Source organism: Phocoena sinus, chromosome 4, assembly GCF_008692025.1.
Source record: "Phocoena sinus isolate mPhoSin1 chromosome 4, mPhoSin1.pri, whole genome shotgun sequence".
Lineage (NCBI taxonomy): Eukaryota > Metazoa > Chordata > Mammalia > Artiodactyla > Phocoenidae > Phocoena > Phocoena sinus.
The window spans coordinates 145,359,510-145,382,328 of NC_045766.1; the positions used below are offsets into that span (position 1 = coordinate 145,359,510).

The 22,819-nt window shown below is 55.1% G+C and overlaps 1 protein-coding gene across 20 annotated transcripts in view; it reads left to right on the plus strand.

Moving 5' to 3' along the window:
• PCBP3 (poly(rC) binding protein 3) overlaps positions 1 to 22,819 on the plus strand; it is a 213,434-nt gene that overhangs the window by 173,625 nt on the left and 16,990 nt on the right. For 9 of the 20 annotated variants that reach the window (XM_032630016.1, XM_032630017.1, XM_032630012.1 and 6 more), the window contains 7 exons: positions 12,251 to 12,405; positions 14,644 to 14,667; positions 15,810 to 15,842; positions 16,203 to 16,319; positions 17,158 to 17,289; positions 18,071 to 18,199; positions 21,311 to 21,385. In XM_032630016.1, the coding sequence (XP_032485907.1) occupies positions 12,251 to 12,405; positions 14,644 to 14,667; positions 15,810 to 15,842; positions 16,203 to 16,319; positions 17,158 to 17,289; positions 18,071 to 18,199; positions 21,311 to 21,385 (665 nt within the window). Of the gene's footprint in view, positions 1 to 12,250; positions 12,406 to 14,643; positions 14,668 to 15,809; positions 15,843 to 16,202; positions 16,320 to 17,157; positions 17,290 to 18,070; positions 18,200 to 21,310; positions 21,455 to 22,819 lie in introns of all 20 variants that reach the window. The other 11 variants (XM_032630002.1, XM_032630003.1, XM_032630001.1 and 8 more) reach the window with 2 other exon arrangements.

Genomic DNA, 22,819 nt, shown 5'->3' on the forward strand with positions numbered 1-22,819 from the left:
TCATGAATCTAAAATTATTTCATAATTATACAACACACACGTATAATACACATACACAGACATTAGAGTTGACAATTATTAAATCTGAAATATAAAAAGTAAATTGTGTAAACAGATGTTAAAAGTAAGAGACGGTCAGAGTGGAAAAAAAAGCCAGATCAATCTGTGCAGCCAGCAAGACACCAACATGAAATCTAATGCTCTTGGCAGGTTGACGGAAAAAGATACGTCACGTTAACACTGATCGAAACCAGGCTGGAGTGACTACAGTAATGTCAGAAGAAGGAGGCTTCCGGACGAGACGGTGACTGGGGTAGGAAGGACATTGTGTGAATGTAAAACGGTCGATTCTCCAGGAAGACACATCCGCCCCAGATGTACACACGTCACCTAACAGAGCCTCAAAACACACGAAACAGAACCTGATAGAACAGAGAGGAGGATAAATTCACAATTGTAGCTGGCGATCCAACTGCGCTTTCAGTGACTGACGGGACAAGTGGCCTTGCAGGACGCCACACCTGGCCACAGGAGGGACATGTTCGTGGCACACAGGGTGTTCCCAAGGTGGACCGTGCTCTGTGTAAAAAAAACAAAAGCCTAACGAACTTAAAACAATTGAAATCACAAAAAGTATATATTCTGACCAGAGTGAAACTGAACTAGAAATCAGTAACCAAAGGTATCTTAAAATTTTCAAAGTACTTGAAAATCAAAACACTCACCTCTGAATAATGTGGTCAATGTGCTGTATCAAAGGAATTTAGGAAATATTTTGGAATATTGGGAAATAATATAATATATATATAATAAACGCACATCTCTAGATCGGTAGGAATCAAGGAAGTCAGTGCCTCTAGAGAAACCTATGGCATGAAATGCTAACATGAGAAAACGTCTGCAAACAACTATCCAAGTTTTTACCTTAAGGAACTAAAAGAAGAAAAGGCAAGCAGAAGGGAGGGAATAATAAAGCAAGACCAGAAACCAATGAAATTGAAAACAAACTCACTTTTCAAATTGGACCAACTCAGATGAAGAGAGAATGGGGAAGAGAGGGGCAGCTTGGTTGGCCGCGGTTCGCTCTGCTTCCTGGTACTTGTCTGCATCCTTTTGTTGGCCTCACAAGACATGTTCCTTCGTGAGTGTTTCCTCTGCCCCTTCCTGGGAACTGGTGGGTTTGTGAACCAGCCTGAGCCTGGGAGGGAGGAGGGTAAGGTCGTGCAGCCTGGACGGGTCCCCAGCTGGCCGTGAGGGAGGAGGCCCCTGTGTCCCGGCTCTGCCTGGAAGCTGGGCCTCGTCCTGCCCTCGGCTGTGTGTGTCCCCAGGGAGCCCCTCCCATCCCAACACACAGCAGACCCTCACTGGTGACCAGGTGAATGAACGAGAGTGGATGGGGAGAAATGAAAATATCATCTTGGACGTTCCATGAGTACTTGAGTTTAGAAATCGCTACATTCTGATTCCAGAATACCCTGTGAGGCCCTAGAAATGGAGCTGGGCTTGGTGTCCACTGCACGTGCTCACCCCGTCTTTAAGTAGGTACTGAATGGGCTTCTGCTCACGGTGGCCCGGGAATGGCGCTGGGAACTGCCGGTTCCGTGTTGAATGGAGGAGATGAACGTGTCCTCTGCCCGCAGGCCGGGGCTGTGGTGGTACGGGGCACAGGAGAGAGGGGGGCGCTAGCGGTTGGGGGTGCAGGTGGAGGCCTGGCAGGGAGTGCCCTCAGCAGAAGGGCCCAGACCCCAGGCTGGCTGGAGCTCAGTCTGTCGCAGGAAGGGAGGCCACCGAGGCTGGGTGGAGGACAGCAGAGTAGAGACTGAGGCAGGCAGTGATCTGTTCATTTCTGTACTTTTGTCATGTCAAGAATGTCGTATAAGTGGAATCATAGAGTGTGTGACCTTTGGGGACTGGATTTTTTCACTCAGCCGAATTCTCCGAGGTCCCTCCCGTTGCTGAGAGCATCAGCAGCTTGTTCCGCTTTGTGGCGGAGTAGGTTCCGCGTGTGCGGTCCCTGTCGCGCTGCCCCCGGCAGGGATGCACCGTGACTGGCTAACCAGCCACTGGATGAAGGTGCTGCTTCCTGTTTTTGGCAATTACAGATAAAATCACAGCCTTTTGTGAGGGCATAAATTGTTATTGCTCTATAGTAAATGCCCAGGGGTGCCACCACCAGGTCGAATGGTAGTTGCGTGTTTGGTTTTCTAAGAAACTGCCAAACCGTCTTCCAAGTGCGCAGAGGCCGCATCCCCGCAGCATCCGAGTGGCCTGCCCGCCGCTCCGCGTGCTCTCCGGGCTTGGCGTGGCCACTGCTGTTTATTGTGGCCGCTGTGACACGTGAGTGTTGGCCCCTCTCGTGGTGTTAATTTGCATTGCCCTGATGGCTAATGATACTGAACATCTATCTTCTCATGTGCTTGTTCGCCACCTGTCTATCCTTTTTGCTGAAATGTCCATGTCTTGTGCCCGTTTTCTAATTGGATTGTTTCGTGTTTACTGTTGAGTTTGATCATTATATATGCTTTAAACTAGTTCTGTGTTGGGTGTGTAGTTTGCAAATATTCTCTCCCAGTCTTGGCTTGTCTTTTCATCCTCTTAGTATGTTTTATGGGAAAGCACAGGTCTTTAGTTTCGACACATCTAATTTATCAGTTTTCCCTTTTGTATATCACGCTTTTAGTGTCAAGTCTAAGAATTCTGCCTTACCATGGACCCTTAGGATTTTTCCTTTTCTTTTCAGAAAGTTTCGTTGCTTTACGTTTTACATTTAAGTCTGTGATCCTTTTTGAATTAATTTTTATATAAGGTATAAAGTTTAGTTCAAAAAGTCCATTTTTGCCTACGGATGTCCAGTTGCTCCAGCACCATGTGTTGAAAAAGCTGTCTTTCCTCCGTTGAACTGCTTTTAGATCTTTGTCAAAAATCAGTTGGGCATATTTGTGTGAGTCTGTTTCTGGGTTCTGTATCTGCTCCATTGGTTTTCTCCACCAACACCACAGGCTTGATTGCAGCAGCTGTATAATAAGTCTTGAAATCGGGGAGGCCAGTTCCTTCTACTTAATTTTCCTTTGTCAGAATTGTTTTAGCTATTCTAGTTCCTTTGCCTTTCCGTATAGATTTTACAATGATCTTTTCTGTATCTCTGAAATTCTTGCTGGAATTTTAATAGGAATTATGTTAAAGCTGTATGTCAACTTGGAGAGAACTGACATCTTTACTATGATGAGTCTTGCAGTCTGTGTTCTGTCTCTCCATTTATTTAGATCTCTAATTTCTTTCAACATTTTGTAGTTCTCAGCATATAAGTCCTACACGTTTTGTTAGATTTACACCTAAGTAGTTCATGTCATCTGCAAATAGGGACAATTTTATCTTTTCCTCTCATTACCTTTCCTGCCTTTTTGAACTGACTGAACTCCCCCGACTGTGTGAGTAATGGCCGTGAAAGGAGAGATGTTGTGACTTGCTCTAAGGGGAAAGGATTTAACCCTAAGTGTGTTGTTGGACGAAGGTCTTTTTGTACATGCTCTTTATCGAGTTGAGGAAGTTCCCTTCCATTCCTGTGTTTTTTCCTGAGAGTTTTTATCACGAGTGGGTGTTGAATTTTGTCAAGTGCCTTTCTGCACAATATAATCCAGTGATATCTTCTTTAGGTCTGTCAATATGATTGATTACACGAGTTGACTTTTAAATACTGCACCAGCCTTGCATCGCTGGAAGAACGGGCATAGTGTATAATTCTTATTGTATACTGATGAATTCTATTTGCTAATGTTTTTAAAGGATTTTTGCACCAATATTCTTGAGGGCAGTTTTCTCCTTTTGTACCGTCTTTTGTACCATCTTTTGTACTGATTTTTGTATCAGGCTAATACTAGCTTCATCAAATGAATTGGAAACTTATTTCTCTTCTCTTCCGTTTTCTGAAAGAGATTATGTAGAACTGGTATTAATTCTTCTTAAAACTGTTGGTAGAATCCTCTAGTGAAACCATCTGGATCTGGAGAATTTTTGCAGGGGAGTTTTAAGACTATGAACCCAATTTCCTTAACAGTTATGTAGGGCTATTCAAATTATCAGTTTCATATTGGATGAGTTGTGGTAGTTTGTCTTTTTCAAAGAGTAGGTCAGTTTATCTAAGTCAATTTATTTGTGTAGAGCTGTTCTTAGTGTTCCTTTGTTATCCGTTTGATGTATGCAAGCTTCTTAGCAATAGCTCCTGATTCATTCCTTATAATGATGTTTTGTCTTCTTTCTTTGTCAGTCGTCCTAGAAGTCTGTCAATTTTATTGACCTTTTCAAAGAATCAGCTCTTTATTTTATTGATTTTCTCTGGTTTTTCTGTTTCCAACTTTAATTATTTCTGTCTTATTTCCTTCCTTCTGTTTGCTTGAATTTATTTTGTTCTTTTTCCAGATTCCTCAAATGAGAGCTTAGATTATTAGTCTGAGACTTTTTCTCTTTTCTGATATATGTATTTTGTGCTATAAATTTCCCTCTAGGCAGCGCTTTAGTTGTGATTTACAATTTTTGATATGTTGTATTGTTTTTCGGGTATGTATTTTTATTCAGGTATACATTATACATTCAGGTCAACATATTTTTATAACCCTTGAGATTGCCTCTTTGACCTGAGGATTACTTAAATGGGTGTTGTTTTAGTTTCCATGTGCTTGGAGATTTTTCTGTTATTTCTATTATTGATTTCTAGTTTGATTCTTTTGTGATCTGAGAACACACCATATGATTTTTTGTTTTTTGTTTTTTGTTTTTTTTGCGGTACGCGGGCCTCTCACCGCTGTGGCCTCTCCCGTTGCGGAGCACAGGCTCCGGACGCGCAGGCTCAGCGGCCACGGCTCACGGGCCCAGCCGCTCCGCGGCATGTGGGATCTTCCCGGACCGAGGCACGAACCCGCGTCCCCTGCATCGGCAGGCGGACTCCCAACCACTGCGCCACCAGGGAAGCCCCACACCATATGATTTTGAGTCTTTTAAATTTGTTGAGGTTTGTCTTATGGCCAGGGATATGTTCTGCCTTGCTACATATTGTGTGTGTGTTCTGCTGGTGCCAGACGTGCTGTAAATGTTGACTAGGTCCAGTTAGTTGGTCGATGGTGGTGTGAGTTCTGTATCCCTGCTGGTTCTCTGCCTAGCTGTTCTTTCAGTTGCTGAGACGGTGTGGAACTCTCCAGCTGTCACTGTGGATTTCTGTGCTGTCCTTTCAGTTCCCAGTCTTCACATACGTCACAGTCCTGTGCTGGATTCGTACACTTTTAGGACTGCTTGCCGTTTGCTCCTTCATGGGTTGGCCCGCCTTTATATAATGCCTCTCTCCATCTTTGATGGTTTTCACTGCTCTGAAGTCAACATTATCTGGTATTACTATAGCCACTCCTGCTTCCTTTTGGTTAGTGGCTGTGTGACACATCTTTTCCGATCAGTTTATTTTCAGTCTGCTTACGTCTTTCTATTTGAAGTGAATGAGTTTCTTATCGACAGCACATGGTTGAGTCATTTTTCTTAATCCACTCTGCCATTCTGTTTTTTTAATTGGTAAATTTAGACTATTTGCATTTCATATAATTATTGAGATGTTAGGGCTTCCGTTTGCCATTTCGTTTTTTGTTTTCTGGCTTTTCTCCCTATGTTTTGTTTCTCTGTTTCCTTATTTCCTGCCTTCCTGTGGGTTACTCAACATTTTTTTAATAATTCCATTTTGACTTATTGACAGTGTTTTTGAGTATCCCCTTTGTGCAACTTTTCAGTGTTGCCCAGATATTACATTATATACATATAACGTAGGCGCTGTGCTCTTGAAAGGAGGCATTGCCTCCACTTCCTCACCATTACCTCCCACGTCTGCCCTGCCCCCAACTCACTGCCTCCTCCCGATTTCTTTCACAAAAGGAGAAAAGCAGGCGCGGGGTTATGTGGTTGGTTCGGTCCTATTACTGGCAGCCTCCCAGAATTCCTAACAGATCGAGTGGGGGAAGAGTTGGAGTGGGATTATGACCAGTGGCTCCCAAACATGGCCTTGCTCAAAAGGAGTCTGGAGAACCTTAAATGCAGCTTCTAGGACCACCTGGGTCTCCTGAGTCGGGCTCTGAGGGGTGGCACACACACACCTCGACTTCAGTGCCAAGGCCTCCATGCTCTGTCATTGTAAGATGGCCAGGTGAGCCCTAGGCCACCAGCTGAGCCCTGGGATACCAGGTGCATCAGTGTCTCCTTTCCCAGACCTGAATCTTGCAGGTACACCACCCTCCTGGGATGGGACGAACTGTGTAGCCACTGCCCTCTGAGCAGTTCTGGGAGTTGGGGCAACAGTCCTTCTCAGAGCTCCCCCCGGGAGCACACACAGCCCCCAAGTGCTGCTGCCTGAGGACTCAGCCTGGCCTGTGACTGACACCCAGAGGGCTCCACGTTGGGTGGGGGCGTCTCCTCCCGTTCCTCCGGCTCCTGTCTCACCATAAGGATTCCTTGACAGGCCCATCCCTCCCTCAAAAAGGTGCCCTGTTTACTTCTCTTTGTAGGACAGCACAGTGCCTGGAGCTTAGTAATTGCCCAGGAAATATTTGTTGAATTAACAAAGTTATTTATTACCAATTACCTACGAAGCAGATTTCAACCTGCATCTTGCATTTATGTGTTCTTGTAGGAAAGGACAGGAGCGGGGAGCAGCCAGCACTGGCTCTGGTACTGGTCTTTGACGCTCTGTCTCCTGTGCTCTATCCAGCAGGGCTGTGCCACGGCGGGGGGGGGGAAGGCATGTGGCTTCAGCAGGCAAGCGTCCCTGGAGGGGCCATCGGAGGCGTTCTCAGGAGCCTTCCTGTTGGGCTGCTGAGCGGCAGGATGGCCCTCTGCGGTGACCAGGCACTTGGCATCACAGGGAACTTCACCTCCTGCCGGCTTCCTAAATGCAGCTTCGGCAGTTTACCCAGACACCCATTAATGCTGACTTCCTAAATCCACCAGGAGTTTTAAGTGAAAAGTAAACGAGTGTATTTTACACACGTGAACAGAATCTGTACATGTGATGATTATAAAGTTAGCATGTCGAATAGCCCTTATGTTTGCTTCCCGAATGGACACCAAGAGGTGGTGGCTGGTAGGGGGCAGCAGAGTCGAGGCCGGAAAGCTCAGAGGCGCTGCGGGGCCGGCGGAGCGGGAGAGGGGCATACTCGTCAGATGCGGGCACGCCCCACGACTGCCGGCGACGGCAGCACAGACGCCACGCCCTCTGTGTGTGTTTCCTTTGACTGGAGAAGAGTCCACTCACACGGCCTGGGTATGTTTAGAAATCGTCAGGATTCTGCCGTCCACCCCATCCTGCCCAGATCTGAGTGGGGGGACTGTCGGCCGGGCTCGGCGGGGCTCCTCCAGACTGAGGCTAGTCTTTTCTGCAGGCGGGCTCCGCAGCCTGGACCAGCTGCGCAGCGAATGTGAGGCTCCATCTGCTCCCCTAGTGTCACGTCAGCCCGTTTTCCCTCCCAAGGGAATCGCAGCACCCCCGGGAGACCCGCTCTCCCTGCCGCTCGCCCGGACCTTAGTCTCCCCACCAAAGTGCAAGCGGCAGGACTTGGAAATGGCCGCAGACACGTGTTGCTGGACGTGCCCCTCGGCTCTGAGTGTGCACCCATCTGTGGCCCCAAAGTCCTTGAGGGAAGGACACGAGGTTTTATATAGACACAGGGGATTGCAGTGTCACAAAACCTGCCTCCATCCCCCCAGATCTCCCCAGCCTGGCATCCTGGGGCAGATGCCCTTGAAAACCAGGGGGCTCTCTTTCGCGTGGCTGTAGCACGTGGCTGCTTCTGCCCTGCCTGGACGTTGAGGCCAGCTCCTGGCCCTGGTTCCCCCGGTGACCTCAGTGCAGGACCCACACCAGGGCAGCCGGAGTCCTTCCTCGGGACACCACAGATGTGGACTGAGTGTCCCTTCCCGGTGCTGGGTGACGTCGGCTAAGGACACTGGGATCTGTGGCAGGGCGCCTGCAGGCTTTCTGCACAGGAGAGATCAGAGCAAATGTGAGACCTGGGCTGCGGGGGGAGGGCTGCGGGTTCCCATCCCGGGCCTTGTCCCTGCGGCCACCCTTTCCTTAACTCTAGCCTCAGGCTTTGCGTCAGCGGGACGAGGTGACTCGTGTCCTCCAGCCGAGGAGCCGAGCAAAGCAGTCGCAATGGATTTGTGTCTCCCGTGCACTGGAAGCGGGTGGTCAGATTTGGATGATTTCCTTATAGACGGGACTGAACCGAGGAGGGCACCCTGGCCACGTGCAGGATCCCGCCCGTGAAATCGGGAAGAATCGTGCGGCTCAGGGACAGGCCGGGCCTTCAGGTTGGTCTGAGGCAGTGCCTAGATCTCCTCCACCCTTGGCTGGTGGGTGTTGGCTGTGCTGCCCCTGGAAGTGACCAGGTGCCGCCGGCACTCACTCTGTGACCCACACGGGAAGCGCTCTCGTCACTGTCACGCGGTGTCAGGGCTGCATTCCACTGCCTGGCCCTCGACCCAGAAACGATGACAGTTATACAACCAGGGGACACGGACACTGATGTCATCGTTATGACTATACAGCCTGTGTTCAAGAAGCAAGAGGAAGGTCGAGTGTGTTCAGTGGAGACGTGATGACACAGAAAAGGACGCGTGCCAGGCTTCTGGGGGTGACACTGCAGGATCCGAGATGCCAAGTGCACTGGATGGTCAACAGCAGAGCGGCCCATCCAGTGAGTCAGAGGAGAAATGGCACCTCACGGAGTGAGACTCAGGGACAGAGGGCAGAGCCTGACATGCCTGCAGATGGAGGCCCTCCCTGCGCGGGGAGCAGAATATATACTCGAGCAAACAATGGCTGCAATTTTCCGAATCTGATGAAAATTCTAAGACTGCAGATCCAAGAAGTTCAGTGAAGCCCCAAGAAGAAAAAACAAGGCACAGCATAATAACATAATTGCTCAGAGCCAGTGATTAAGAGAAACACCTTTAAATATGCTAGAGAAAAGAAGGTTACGTTCAGAGGACAAAGGGGAGACTGCCGTAGACCCCTCCGGACACTGCAGTGAGGAGGGAAGGGCAGCACGGCCCACCTGGAATTCTGCACCAGGTGAGACAGGCTTCGAAAGAAGGTGACTGTCCAGACACACCCAAAGCTGAGAGAACTCATCACCAGCAAACCTGCCCCACACAAATATTAAGGGAAATTCTCACAGTAGAAGAAAAATGATAGCAGAGCTACATGGTTGAGCATGAAAGACACCTTTGTTATTATCCAAATCCCTTTATTGGAATCAATCCCTAATTGATCCCTTTATTGGGATCAATCCCTAATTGACTGTTTAAATTTCAAAAATAAAGTACTGTAGGATCTATAACATAGGTGGAACTAAAATGTGTGGCAGTAACAGGGCAAAGGCCGAGAGGAGAAAGGAGACACAACACGCTGCTGTCGGGTTGTCCTGCACCCATCAGGCGGCGACGCCACAGCTCACGGGCTGAGTCAGGTTAGAGGTCTGTGCCTAAGCCCTGAAGCCACTGCCTGGGTGACAAAACCCAGAGTGGAGACTAGTAAGTGAATGAAGGAGATGAGGTGGAATCACAAAGTGTATGCGATTAATCCAAAATGTGGCAGAGGAGGCATAGACACGGGGGCACGAAGAACAGACGGCGAAAGCGGAAAACAAATAGTGGAATGATAGACCCAAACTCAGCCATATCAACAATCACTGCGAATAGTCCTAACACCCCCAATTAAAAGGCAGATTGTCGAAAAAGATTAAAAAGTTTCTTGGAGGCAACTATATGTTGCCTCCAAGAAACTCACTTTGAATATAAAGACACAAATAAATTAAAAATAAGAGGTGGAAGAAGACACACCATGCTAACCCTAATCAGTAGTAAGGTCGGGCGTCTGTACTAACGTCAAAGCAGATTTCAGAGCCAAGAATATTACCAGAGATAAAGAAGGACCTTCCATAATGGTAAAGGGCTCAATTCATCCACAGAACATAACAATGCTAGACGTTACGATGCTAACGGTGGAGCTTAAAATACATGCAGCAAAAAAAGATAGAACTGCAGGAGAAACAGACAAATCCACAATCACAGTCAGAGACGTCAGCATCCCTACTCAATATTGGGATAAGCGGACAGAAAAGCATGCCCAGCCGTCTAGCTCTAGTGACATCTGTAGAACATCCCACCCAGTCACACAAGATAGACCACGTTCTGGTCCATAAGCAATTCTCAATCAATTAAAAATATCTCAAGTATTACAAAATATGCTGTCTAACTTTAATGGAATTAAATTTGAAATCAACAGAAGAAAGCTATCTAGAAAATCTCCAAATATTTAAAAACTCGATAACACACGTTAAAATATCCCATGAATCAAAAAAGAAATCAAAAGAGAGATTAAGTCTTTTGAAATGAGTGGACCAAAAGCACAAATATAAAACTTTGTGGGATGCAACGAAAGCCACATGTAGAGAGAAATTTATAGAACTAAACATTGTATTAGGCCAAAAGTAAGATTTTAAATCCATGCCACCAGCTTCTTCTTCAAGACACTAGAAAAGAGGAATAAATCGTGGACCCTGCCCCTGTGTCAGGACTTGGTAACAAGTGGGGTGGGTCGGGGGACCATGTCTGCTTCTCCTCTTCCTCTCATCAAGTGGAGTAAAATACATTAAATCCCCAGCCTGAGGAGGACAGAAGGAGGGGTCCTCGCTGGCGAGAGGGATCTGCCGGTTTCTGGACACCGAGTGTGGGGAGGAGTGAGTCTCAGGAGAGGCTTTTTCTGATGAACTGGCCGCCTGGCTGGGTGTGGACGGCTGTACCCACAGGAGCGCAGCTGCTGCTTCCTGCAGAGCGTCCCTGGCAGCCACAGAGGTGGGAAGCAGGCCCAGCACACTTGGGGTGGCCTCTGATGGGAGGTGTCCCGGGTCCTGGCGGGATGGCCAGAGGATGCCCCCACCTTCCCGGCGCCCCTCGCCTGCCATCTCAGGGTGGGTTCTTCAGGGTCGGGGGTACTGAGTCCGGTTGACCTGAACAGCCCCTGGGGCTGCTTCTGTGGCCAGGGTCCACAGAGGCCTGGGATGCCCACTCGTGGCCACGTGAAGCAGGCCGGCGCTCACTGGCCCGTGTGACTGATGGTGGCTGACAGCCTGCAGCCTGGAGCGCCCCTGGCGCTCGCTGACCCACTTTCTCCACCGTGGGCTGGAAACATTTACATAACAGATGGCCCCAGACCCTGGAGGAGATGTTTCTAATTAAAAAGGAGGCGCGGCGTCCCCGCCTGGACCCCCCCACCGTCCGGTTCATCGGTGCAGGTACCTTAGCCTTGGCACGCACCCTGAGCTTAGGAAGGGCTTTGCAGGGCTGCTGCAGGGTGTCTGCGTGGCAGGGAGCCATGTCTATTTGGTGCCACTCCGACCGTTTGAACTCGGGCCTGGACCCTGTGCGGACCTTGGGCGGGGGCCTCTCGGCTTTGTCCTCCACACAGTCAGGCTGAGTCACCTACACACGCGCCTCGCTCTCCAGCCGTCCTCAGGTCTGCTACTGTGACCATTCCTTGCCTGTAAATCTTAAAACGGAGCCGAAGTGCTGAACCGATACACTGCAGAAATTATACAATAAGCGGACCCGTGCTATGGGTTGTAAAGCATTTTCTGAAAACTTCCTAAAGGGGGACTCTCAGCTGTTTGGCCGTTTAGTTAATAGAGACTGAATCCACTTTAGAACGAGGATAACTAAGGAATCTCGACTCTAGACATAAAGGGAACACAGATCTGTAATCTCCTGGCTTTTTAAGGGTGAAGGGGAGGATTCTGGCACCAGCGTGGTGGGAAATGGGCAGACCCAAGGTGACAGCAGAGCAGACACTCCCCAGACACACAGGGGTCCCCAGGCTTGCTGGTCACCCCTTTTCCCCTCCAGAGGCTGAGGGAGCTGGTCCGGGATCCCTCATCACAGAGGTGACACTGAGGCCCAGGACCATGCGTTAGTCAGCACTGATGCCAGGTCACTCGCTGGCGGGCTTTCCCTGAGGCCCATCCCCCCTGCCATGTACCCCAGGCCCCCACAGGTGCCACACCTTGAGTGCCGGGACCAGCCCTTCCTCGTGCTGACTGGGGTGCCCAGGAAGCCTCTGCCTTTCCCCAGCAGCGATGCTGAAGGCGGCAGCCCACCGACCCACCCACCCGCCCAGGCCCGGTCGTACAGGCCCGGTCACCTGACGTGTGCCTTCCCTTGCCAGGTGACACCATCTGGGCCCCATCTGTCCTTCCTCACGGCACCCTCGGCACCTTGAGCCACCACCCCCAGCTACATTTTGGAAGAAAGATGGAGTCCAAGGTCTCAGAAGGTGGCCTGAACGTGACGCTGACCATCCGCCTGCTGATGCATGGAAAGGTATGGGGGCGGGAGAGGGGAGGGGAGGCACGGCCCCCGCAGGGGTCTTCGTTTCATATGAGGCTTTTTAAGTTCTAAGCAATCTCCGACTCCAAATGACGTTTCTCCCAGAACCTTTCGAGACTGAGCTGCCCGCCTGCTGCCCCGTCCCCTATGCCCTAGTGTGTATTTTCTACATGCGAGGGCATTCTCCTCCAGGACACTAACACTGATGCACACGTGCCAGCCAGGTGGCTAGGGCCCCACTCAAGTGCACCGGTCATCCCAGGGCTGACCTTCAGACAGGCGCTCCCCACGCTTCCTTTGCCTTTTGCTTTGAAAGCAAAGTTCCCACCCAGTTCTTTTGTAGAAAGAATGTCCCTCACTTTGGCTTTTTCTGACGTTTCCTCACCATTGGCAGGAGTGTCACAGAAGCTTTCCTATCAGGTAGTCCAGATTTCAGGGTGTCACTTGGTGGGGGGCACCTGCTGGGCATCTCCCCAACTCCTCTTCCACAGTCATCAGGGCGTCTTTGCTGGCGGGTACTTAGGTGCTGCGTGAACATCCTGTGTGCCACCCTTGCTTCATTCATGGCTTCCTGGACGCAGGGTTTGCTGTTTTGTTCACATCACCCCCCACGCTGTCCCCACACTGTCCCCGCGCTGTCCCCGCGCTGTCCCCGCGCTGTCCCCGTGCTGTCCCCACACTGTCCCCACACTGTCCCCGCGCTGTCCCCGCGCTGTCCCCGCACTGTCCCCGTGAGGTCCCCGTGCTGTCCCCGCGCTGTCCCCGCGCTGTCCCCGCACTGTCCCCGTGAGGTCCCCGTGCTGTCCCCGCACTGTCCCCGCGCTGTCCCCGTGCTGTCATTATTAGTTTTGATGCTCACATTGTCCCTGACTTGGCGTGGTTGCCCCAGCAAGCTGGCGTGTGTCCTCCCGGGGGGCCCCACCGTTCTGACTGCACATCCTCTCTGCACACCACTGTTGCTCATCCTTACTTTCCTGCTGGTCCTGGAATCAGCCGTCTCTGGAGGATGGTGGGATGGTGTTAGAGCCCAGAAGTGGGCACATGGGGTACTCACGGCTTTTGGGCTACTGTGGGCCCCAGACAGAGCTAGGGAATATGTGTTTGTGTGTGTGCACGCACGCGTGCGCTTGTGTGTGGGGGTGTGCGTAGAATCATACACACCTATGTCTGCGCACACTTGCATATTTCTCTCTAAACTGGGCTCCCTGAGTTCACACCCCCTATTCCAGTCCAATAGCACAGGGTTCATCCCGGCTCCTCTGTCTGGTGTTTGTACCATGAGAAACCCAGGGGACGGTAGAGGCTGGCATAGTGCCTGGGGCACTGCTCTCCCTAGATTTCCGGAAGCTGGTGCTCACACCTAGAGCCTCCCCTTCCATGATGGAGGGATGCTGACCGCCTTTGCCGCTCCCAGGGTGGGTGGCGTTTGGTCAAGGTTGTCCGGAGCTGGGTGTGTACCGTGGAGGACAGTCTGAGGTCGGATGCACGGCCCCACCTCCAGCAGCTGCTGCCACAGCAAGCACCAAACCCTGCCCCTGGGAAGTGAGGCAGCCTGACTGCCGGAGGGGCCACCACCCCGTGCCCGGCTGCCCTTTGCTGCACACGGCCCTCCTGGCCTCGCGGAACTGAGGCGTTTCCCCAGGACACTGTGATCGCTGAGGGCTTCACTGTAGTGAGGAAGATGAGTTTGATTGTGGAAGCTGCTCTCTGCAGCTAGAAGCAGGCTGGCCACGCCTCCCTGAGGTGCCGTGGCGGAGCCTTGTGGGTCTGTCCCAGGCAGGGAGGTGCTGCGACGGGCAGTCCTGGCCGGGAGCGCGTCTGAACCATTGCGGGCCCCAGGCTTTAGAACCACGGCGGTGTGCTCAAGAGTCTTTCAATGTTCTACCTTTTTTAAAAAAGTCAAAGAGCAATAGCAGTGGTAAATTTTTATGCGTCACAGAATCACTGGGGGAGATTTTATCTCTCATCCATTTCTTGCAGGGTTTCCTTGAGGCCTTAAGTGCACAGGTGATACCTGTTGACATGTTTATCTGGAAAGCAGCTGGCCATTCTCTTTCTCTTTGTCTGTCTGTCGGTCAGAGGCAGGGCAGCCTGCCTGCCCGCTCCCTCCTGACCGTCCAGTCTCCCTTCCTCACTCATGACTCGGAAGCTGGACGGCCTCGCGGCGCCTGTCACAGGATTTATGCTCCTTCTGCTCTATGACATCATCTTTCTGTGATTCTTTTCCTACAGGAAGTTGGCAGCATCATCGGGAAGGTAATTATTTTTTTATTTTTATTTTTTTGGCTGCCTCGGGTCTTCGTAGCTACGCGCGGGCTGTCTCTAGTTGCGGTGAGCGGTGGCTTCTCTTGTTGCGGGGCACGGGCTCTAGGCGCGCAGGCTTCAGTAGTTGTGGCACGTGGGCTCAGTAGTTGTGGCTCGCGGGCTCTAGAGCGCAGGCTCAATAGCTGTGGCGCACGGGCTTAGTTGCTCCGCGGCATGTGGGATCTTCCCAGACCAGGGCTCGAACCCGTGTCCCCTGCATTGGCAGGCGGATTCTTAACCACTGCACCACCAGGGAAGTCCCAGGAAGGTAATTATTGAGTGAACTCTGCCTCAACCGGGGTATCTCAGAGGCACAGTGAGGTGTGGACCAGCCCTGTGCAGGGGGTGAACCGCGCACGGTGCGGGATCCCGCGCACGGTGGGGATCCCGCTGGAATCCTGCCCCGTCGCCTTCAGGCTGCACCCCCATGAGGCTGGTCGCAGAGCTTCCCATTCTCCAGCCCTGTGGGAGCTGGGGAGTCACCCCCCGAGGCAGCCCTGCTGCTCACCTGCCCTGGTGGCCAGTCATTCCTCCCGGGTTTGAGAGCTCAGGACCAATTCCCACGTGCATTCCTGGGAGCAGTCTCCCACCTCCGGCCTGAGTGGTGGTGAGTCCATTCTCAAAGAAACGTTCCCCTGGGGAAAGTGAGCGCTGGTTTGGAAGCTGGGTGTGTGTAGGAGAGAGGTGGGCCAGGACCCCGCACCCCCGTTCCTTGCGACCGTCTCTGGCTTCGCTGGTCCCTCGTGGTCCCTGAATTGTGGGGGAGCCCCCGGAGCTCAGAGTCAGGCTTCTTTTCACAAGTTCTTCATGGGATCGCCCGAGGACCTGGTCCCCGCTTTGCCGGCGGTAAGGCTGGGGGACGGGTGCAAACCCGCCCCGTGGAGCAGGTGCCCAGGCCAAACGTGGAGCTGCATTGGGTCCCTGGGGCCAGGTCTGCCCAGCCCACAGCCTGTGCCCTGGGCGAGGTGGCGGGCCGACTGGGGAGTCACGCATGTCAGGCCTGGAGCCCACCTTCGAGGGCTGGGGCGCCCAGCCTCCCGTGCTTGTGGTGGAAGCCCGAGTGACCCCCTCCCTTGTCTGAACTTCTGTTCCAGAAAGGAGAGACCGTGAAGAAGATGCGTGAAGAGGTGAGTTGGCGCCCTGAGCCGCGTGCTGTTTCTGGGAGGGCAGGAGGGAGGAGGCCAGGGCCTCCTAGCAGCTCTGCGCCCAGCCGCACGCGGCCGGGACCCACCAGGAGCCCCGCATGGCAGGGATGTGAGCGAGGGGTGGCCATGCGGAGCCCCGAAGCGCACACCAGCAGTTCAGGTGCCCTCCCAGTCACGACCGGGCCACAGCCAGCACAGTAGGACAGGACCGGCCATCGGTGCTGAGGCTCGGGCGCCACCAGCCTGCACGAGTCCCCGGTGGTCAGTAGGCCCTAGGATGCAGCCTACTGCCGGCCCCAAGGCTTTAATCCCATTTCTGGGGTCTGCATATCTCCCTCCCAGAGCGGGGCAAGGATCAACATCTCGGAAGGAAACTGCCCAGAAAGAATCGTGACCATCACGGGCCCGACAGACGCCATCTTCAAGGCTTTTGCCATGATCGCCTACAAGTTTGAGGAGGTAAGGGACGCCCCTGGGGAGCCCTGTCCCGGAAGAGGGGACCTCTCAGCCCCTCTGCCTCCTCTGCCTCCCCGGGGACTGCCCCCTCCGGTCCACCTGGTGACAGACCAGGGTCCCTCCTCCCCCAAGGCCCCCCTCCCTCACTGAGCAGTCCCTCGGGGCCTGCCCCCAGACCACGAGTCCTCAGGAAAGGCCTGGCACCGGCAGTGAGGCGGCCACGTCCAGGCCTCAGCCCTGTCCACAGCAGCTGACCCCCAGTGTGTTTAGCTTGGCTCAGATGTGGACGGACAAAGGGAGAGCCAGGCCCGGGAAACCTACGCGCATTTGTGTGTCTATGCGCCTTTGTGTGCATCTGTCAATGAGTCCGACCTTAAGCTTTTTATGTGTTCCGGAGATTTCTGAAATTGCTGAAAGTTATCTGGAGATGCATTTGGTGTCTTTACTGGAAGGGTGATCAGCCGGGGAGTAGGTCCTTCTGTCAAATGGATCCCCCTCTGTCCAAGCCCCTCTCTGCCCGCCAGGCCTTAGGGACAGAGGTCGGACCCTGAGTCCAGGCACCCTGGGCGTCGGCGCCCCACCCTGCAGCAGCAGCGTGACTGCACAGACGTGCACGCCTGGGGGTCCCCTTGTGTTCTCCAGCCGCCCCCCCTCATCTCCTGAGCCTGGCCCGGCCTCACAGTCCCTGTGAGCAGCCCATCCCGGCCACCGTGTCCTCCCGCTGTTCACCCTCAGCCGTTTGCCATCGTGCCTCTGCCTCCCCCTCGTCCTCGTCTCCCCCACCCCTGACAGGGAGCCTGCTAGGCTCTCGCGGCCGACGCACGTGCCTCTCCCCGCACAGGACATCATTAACTGCATGACCAACAGCCCGGCCACCAGCAAGCCCCCGGTGACGCTGAGGTTGGTGGTCCCCGCCAGCCAGTGCGGGTCCCTGATCGGCAAAGGCGGCTCCAAGATCAAGGAGATCAGGGAGGTAACGAGCCCTCCCCGCCCGGGAGCTGAGCGCCAGGCGGTCAGGATGTCCCTAGAGCAGAGCACTAGCCGGGTCCCTGCAGACCCTGCAGCACAGAGCTTGCGGCAGGGGAGACGAGCCACAAGGCAGAGTGACCGTGGGAGCCCCCGCTGTGGGCGTCACGCAGAGGAGCCCAGGCCTGACTCCTGGGACGCGGCCGTGGCACCCCTCCACCCAGTCCCGGTCTCTACTCCCCAGGAGGCCCCTGCTCCCACTGCCAGGCCCCGTTGCCTGAGAGTCGCTGAGCCGTCCCAGCTGGGGTGGGGCTTGCCTGAGGGGCCCACCTTACCTTCACAAGTTGCTCTCCCAAGGAAAGCCCGAGGCCTTCCCTTCCCCAAAGGATGGCAGCCCCCAGGCTTGATTCCTTCCAGGAAAGACGGCCACTCGCTTTAGGCCCTGTGACTGGGATCCATCTTTCTCTGTGACCTCAAACTCCACAGAGAGAGAGAATTCCACATATTTGAAAAAAACTCTGCCTCCTGAGATGCCGCTTCCGCACCCAGTGTCGCCCGCCCTGCTCCAGGTCCGCGGTGCCCTGGCAGCGGCGCGCTGAGCTGGATGGGGCTACCCCAGGGGCTCCAGACGGAGCGTGCAGAGGGCGTGGGGGGGTGACCTGGGGCAGCGTCGGGGGGTGTCCCAAGGCGTGCTGTGCCCTCGACGCCCCCGGGGGCACCCAGGAAGTGCCGCTGCAGTGCACACTGCCCCACTCGGTGGGGCCCCTTCCAACGTCTGGTCTCTCCAGTCCACAGGTGCCCAGGTCCAGGTGGCCGGGGACATGCTGCCCAACTCCACGGAGCGGGCAGTGACCATCTCGGGGACCCCCGACGCCATCATCCAGTGTGTCAAGCAGATCTGTGTGGTCATGCTGGAGGTACAGTCTGTCCACAAGTCCAGGGCTCCTCGCCAGCCTGCCCCTCACTCCGTGCCAGCCGGGGCTTCTGAGCGTCGGAGGCCTCGGGGCCCTGAGGCTTCATGTGGTCAGGGCCGCGTGAGGGCAGGCCTCAGGGACGGCCTGAGTGAGAGCTGTGCTGGGGTGCAGGCTCCGTGGGAGGGCAGCCGCCGGCTCCGGCCACCTCGGGTGGGTCGGTCTTCTTCACTGGGGACCTGGGGGGCGAACGGAGAACGTGGGGAGCGTGAGCCCCTCCCCTCATTTCTGGAGTTGGATAAAGGGTTAGCAGTCTGTGGTGTGAGGGGCATTCAGCAAAGGGTCAGTCCTTAAAAGTGGTGCAGGTGTGCCCTGGGGCCAGGTCCGGGCTGGAGATGCAGATGGAGTGAAGAGGCCCACGCCATGGACAGGACCCCACTGCGTGGGCCCAGCCTGCGGGCATCAGAGACGCCGCCGAGGTACAATGGGCAGGACTTAGGAAAAGCACATGAAAACGCCCCAACTTTGAAGACAGAAAGAAGTAAACAAAAGGATTAACCAAAGGAGAAGCAAGGAAGGCACAGCTGAGCAGGAAAAGCCTCTCTTGAAAATCTGAGGGAAAAAAACCCAAGATTGAAGTTTCAGTCAACACCCAAACTGCTGCAAGATTAATTGAAGCTGTCAGTAATAGTTGCTGGTCTTTCTTAAGCTAAAATGAAGTCATCGTGCCTCAAACGGGAAAGGTTTCAATACCTGTGCTGGTGGCCCGGCCCCCTGGGCCCTCCTCCCCCCATGCCCGAAGCAGTCTCCCCCAGGAATTAGCCTCGGGGGCAGGGGGAGGGGCAGCCGTGGGTTCTCCCTCTTTTGTACTTGACTTGGTGTTAAAGCACCATGTCCAACCCCTTAGGAAGAAATTTGTATGGCTTTTATTTTCCTGAAGTATGATGTTGGGAAATCAAAAATATTTTTCTAGATATTTTGTTCTGAAGCTCTCCCCACACGCTGGTCATGGTGAGGATCTGTGTTCTCTTCAGTCCCGGCGCTGGGACCGCGAGGGGCCGTGAGGGTGGGTAGCAAGCAGGGCCCGGCACCCCTAGTGTGGCAGATGCCCAAGCGGCCTGGTGGGCGGCAGTGCCCGGGCGAGGCGGGGTGACGTGAACCGCTCCAGGAGGGACGCCGCCTCTGATGTCCCCGATGAGGTCAGAACAGGACATGTGGGCTCCTCAGGACCCCTCCCACGTGGCCTTGCTTGTGCCACGTTTGTGGTCAGACGTGACCCCACAGGAGAGCTTGACCCCGTTGGCTGTGGGGCGCTGGTGCCCCCAGGGCTGTGAAACTGTGAACGCTGAAGCACACGGGCAGATGTGATCGGTCCTCAAGGGACGGGGACGAAGCCTCCTGCCATTGGTGTCACGAAGCCCCCGGAGGCCGGAGCAGCCACTTATTGGGGAGGAAGCATCACCGCAGCTAGGAGCCCCTGGTCCGATGTTAAATGAAGAGTGACTGGAGTTTCGGCCTCTGGGGTGGGGGGCTCCGCCCATGAAATCACTACCAAAGGAGGGAGGGGCTGCTCAAGGAGTGGCGGGTGGGTGGAGAATGCGAGGGTCGGGGCTGCAGCCCTGGGTGGGGGGGCGTGTGCTCAGAAGGCCTCCCTCCACCAGAGGTCAGCTCAAAGGGAACTGGGCGTCATGGCCATCAGGGCCAGCGGAGGGCGGGCGCTGCCGTCGGCGGGGTCGGAGCGCACCATGGAGCAAGGTGACAGTTGAGGCTGAGAAGTGGGGAGCCCACCCCCCAGCTCAGGGATGGAGTGGGGTCAGCAGCGGAGTCCTCCTTTCGCAGCGGGCGGAGTCCTCCTTTCGCAGCGGGCGGAGTCCTCCTTTCGCAGCGGTCCGAGTCCTCCTTTCACAGCGGAAACGGTCACTCAGGGTAGTCACGCTTCCTGCCCTGTGACCCCTAATCGCCCTGAGACCACAGAGAACCCCGCTGCAGAGGCTCCTGGACACGACCTCAGACGAACCGGAGACAGGAGGACAGGAGCCCAGCGTCACCCACACGCGGTCAGCACACAGGCCCTCGAAGCAGCCCCTCGTGCTCTCCACAAGGTCACGCAGCAGGCCAAGGTCACACAACGTGTCAAGGTCACGCAGAACATCCAAGGTCACACAGCAGGCCAAGGTCACACTGTGTTCAAGGTCACACAGCACACATCCAAGGTCACACAGTGTGTTCAAGGGCACGCAGCATGCATGAGGTCACATGATGTGGCCTGGGCTGCAGAGTTGAAGCTGCCAACCCCTCTGCTGTCCCCACCTCCCTGTGTGTGTCTTGGGTTGGGTCACTCTGAGGTCGCACCGCCTGGTGGCTGGGCCTGGGTGGGCAATGGCCGCAGGAAGTCCCAGCAAAGACAGGCCACCCTAGTCCCTAAGCTCTGTCTCTGGCTGGTGGTGCTGCTGACTCAGGACTCCCGACAACAGCCCGGGCCCAGCCCTGTGGACTTTGCTCCCAGGGAAGACGGTCACCCAGGCAAGGCGACAGGGGAGGCCTGATGGCTTCTGACCAAGGGATCTGGTTGACATCCTCAGAATCTGGCCGACTTCTGGCGCTTGAGACTATCGTTCACCCCAAGATATGAATCCTATGCTTTTGGACACAGAATAATGAAAGGAAATTGTAGCAAATTGCATCACAGCTGTGGACTATTTCATTGGGACTCTAAGGTGCATTAAATGATGGCTCTTTTCTCAAACAGTGAAGTTGGATGTTTCTCACTCTCCTGTGATTATGCCGACTGAACGTCAGCCCAGGCCACGCGAAGCCCCGGCACTGGCACCGAGTCCCCGGGGGCCCTTTCCCGAGGACTGAAGGAGGGGCCGCCCCTCTCAGAACGCGGCGCCTGTGCTGGCGCCTGGGGAGGGGCGCGGGCGCGGGCGGGGGCGCATCCGCCCGCCTCACCCGCCACCCGCCGCCTCCTGCTGCGGCTGTGTGTAGGGCGGTGGTCCCTGGCGGACCTGGGGGCTGGGGAGGGTGGGGGCGCGGGGGGGTCGGAAGGAGGCCTCACGACTGCCCGCTGCGAAGCTGCTCTGACGCTCTCTCTCCCTCTCCTGTCCCTTTTCCTAGTCCCCACCGAAAGGTGCCACCATTCCCTACCGCCCAAAGCCCGCCTCCACCCCTGTCATTTTTGCAGGTGGTCAGGTAAGAGCCGAGCCGCTCTCGGCCTCCACTGCCAACCTCAGCCTCTTACTGCAGCCCCCGCCGCTGCCCGTTAGTGCACTCAGGTTTTCTCCCTCCTCACGTGCACGTGTCCCCCGCGCACACTGGACGCAGAGCTCTCCCGGCACGCAGCCGGCCCTGGGGTGGACGCGGGCCACCGCGAGAGAGACCCACCAGGCAGCGTCCGTGGACAGAAAGGGCTGAGGCGGACGCCCTGTGGCGTCCAGGCCCAGGAGGACCCTGGTCCGGGCTCAGGCCTGCTCAGCCGGGCAGCACCGCCCGAGTCTAGCTTCCTGGTGTTTTTAGGAAGCTCGGAGGCAGCAAGGGCTGGGAGCGTTACCAGGGGTTTTATGACCTGGTTGAGGCAACTACGACTGTGAGAACTGGCCCCATCTCCCCTGAAATACACGTTCCCAACTTCCCACACACGAGTTCCGCCCAGGAGCACGTGAGGGAGAGACAAGGATGAAGGGGAGGCCAAATGGGCGTCCCGTTACAGGGACGACCCTCTCTCTCCACCCTGCCCCACGCTGGCCGCAGGCCCAGCAGGCCGGCCATGGCCACTTCACACACCTGCTGTTTTGGTGGGAGCCCCTGAGCTTTCTCTCCTGCCAGGGAGGGCCTGGAAACCAGGGGTCACGGAGATTTCTGTCTGAGGCCAGTGGTTGGCTTAGCGGGACCTGGAGGGGCCGACAGGGGGGCCATGCCCTGTCTTCTGCCCTTGGACACTGGGCTCAGAGGCGTCCACCAGGAGCTCGCTTTGTCCCTTCACAGCAGGGTCACGGCAGCCGCGGTTGAGGGACTTTGCAAAGGCCAGGCCAGTGTGCCAGGAGAAGCTCTGCGTCCAGGTGGCAGTGCTGTGTGCCTTGTTCAAGGGAGAGTTAAGACAGAGACTTCCCAGATGACCCAGGATGGGAGGGCCGTGAAGGAAAAGAGGCAAATACAAACTCTCCATGTTTTTCTCTGCTCTGTAAAAGAACCTTGTCCGGTTTCTCTCCCGCTGAGCCCCGTGAGGTGAGGGCAGGGTCTGAGCTCCCGCGGCAGCGTTTGTGGCGAATCCCCCGGGGGGAGGGGGCAGCGGCCCTCGTGGTTCAGGCCAGCCGCAGACGGCCCGCCGCATTCAGAGCTCCTTTCCTACCGTGCATCCGTGATCAGCGGCAGGTGAGTTACCTGCGTGGCCTCAGCCCCAACAAGCCCGCGATGATTCCACATGGAGAAGCGCTGGCTTTATTCAGAGGGGAGGCATGTTAACATGAGCCAGAGCCTGGCAGCCTCCCGGGCCCAGCCCAGCCCCGCCCCGGCCGGCAAAGCAGGGCATCACCCATCCCCCCAGTCAGGACAGTGAGGTCCCCGCCGCCGTGGGCTTCCCAGGGGCTCAGCACCTTAACCCAGCGCCTGCGCCCTGGGGACAGGTAG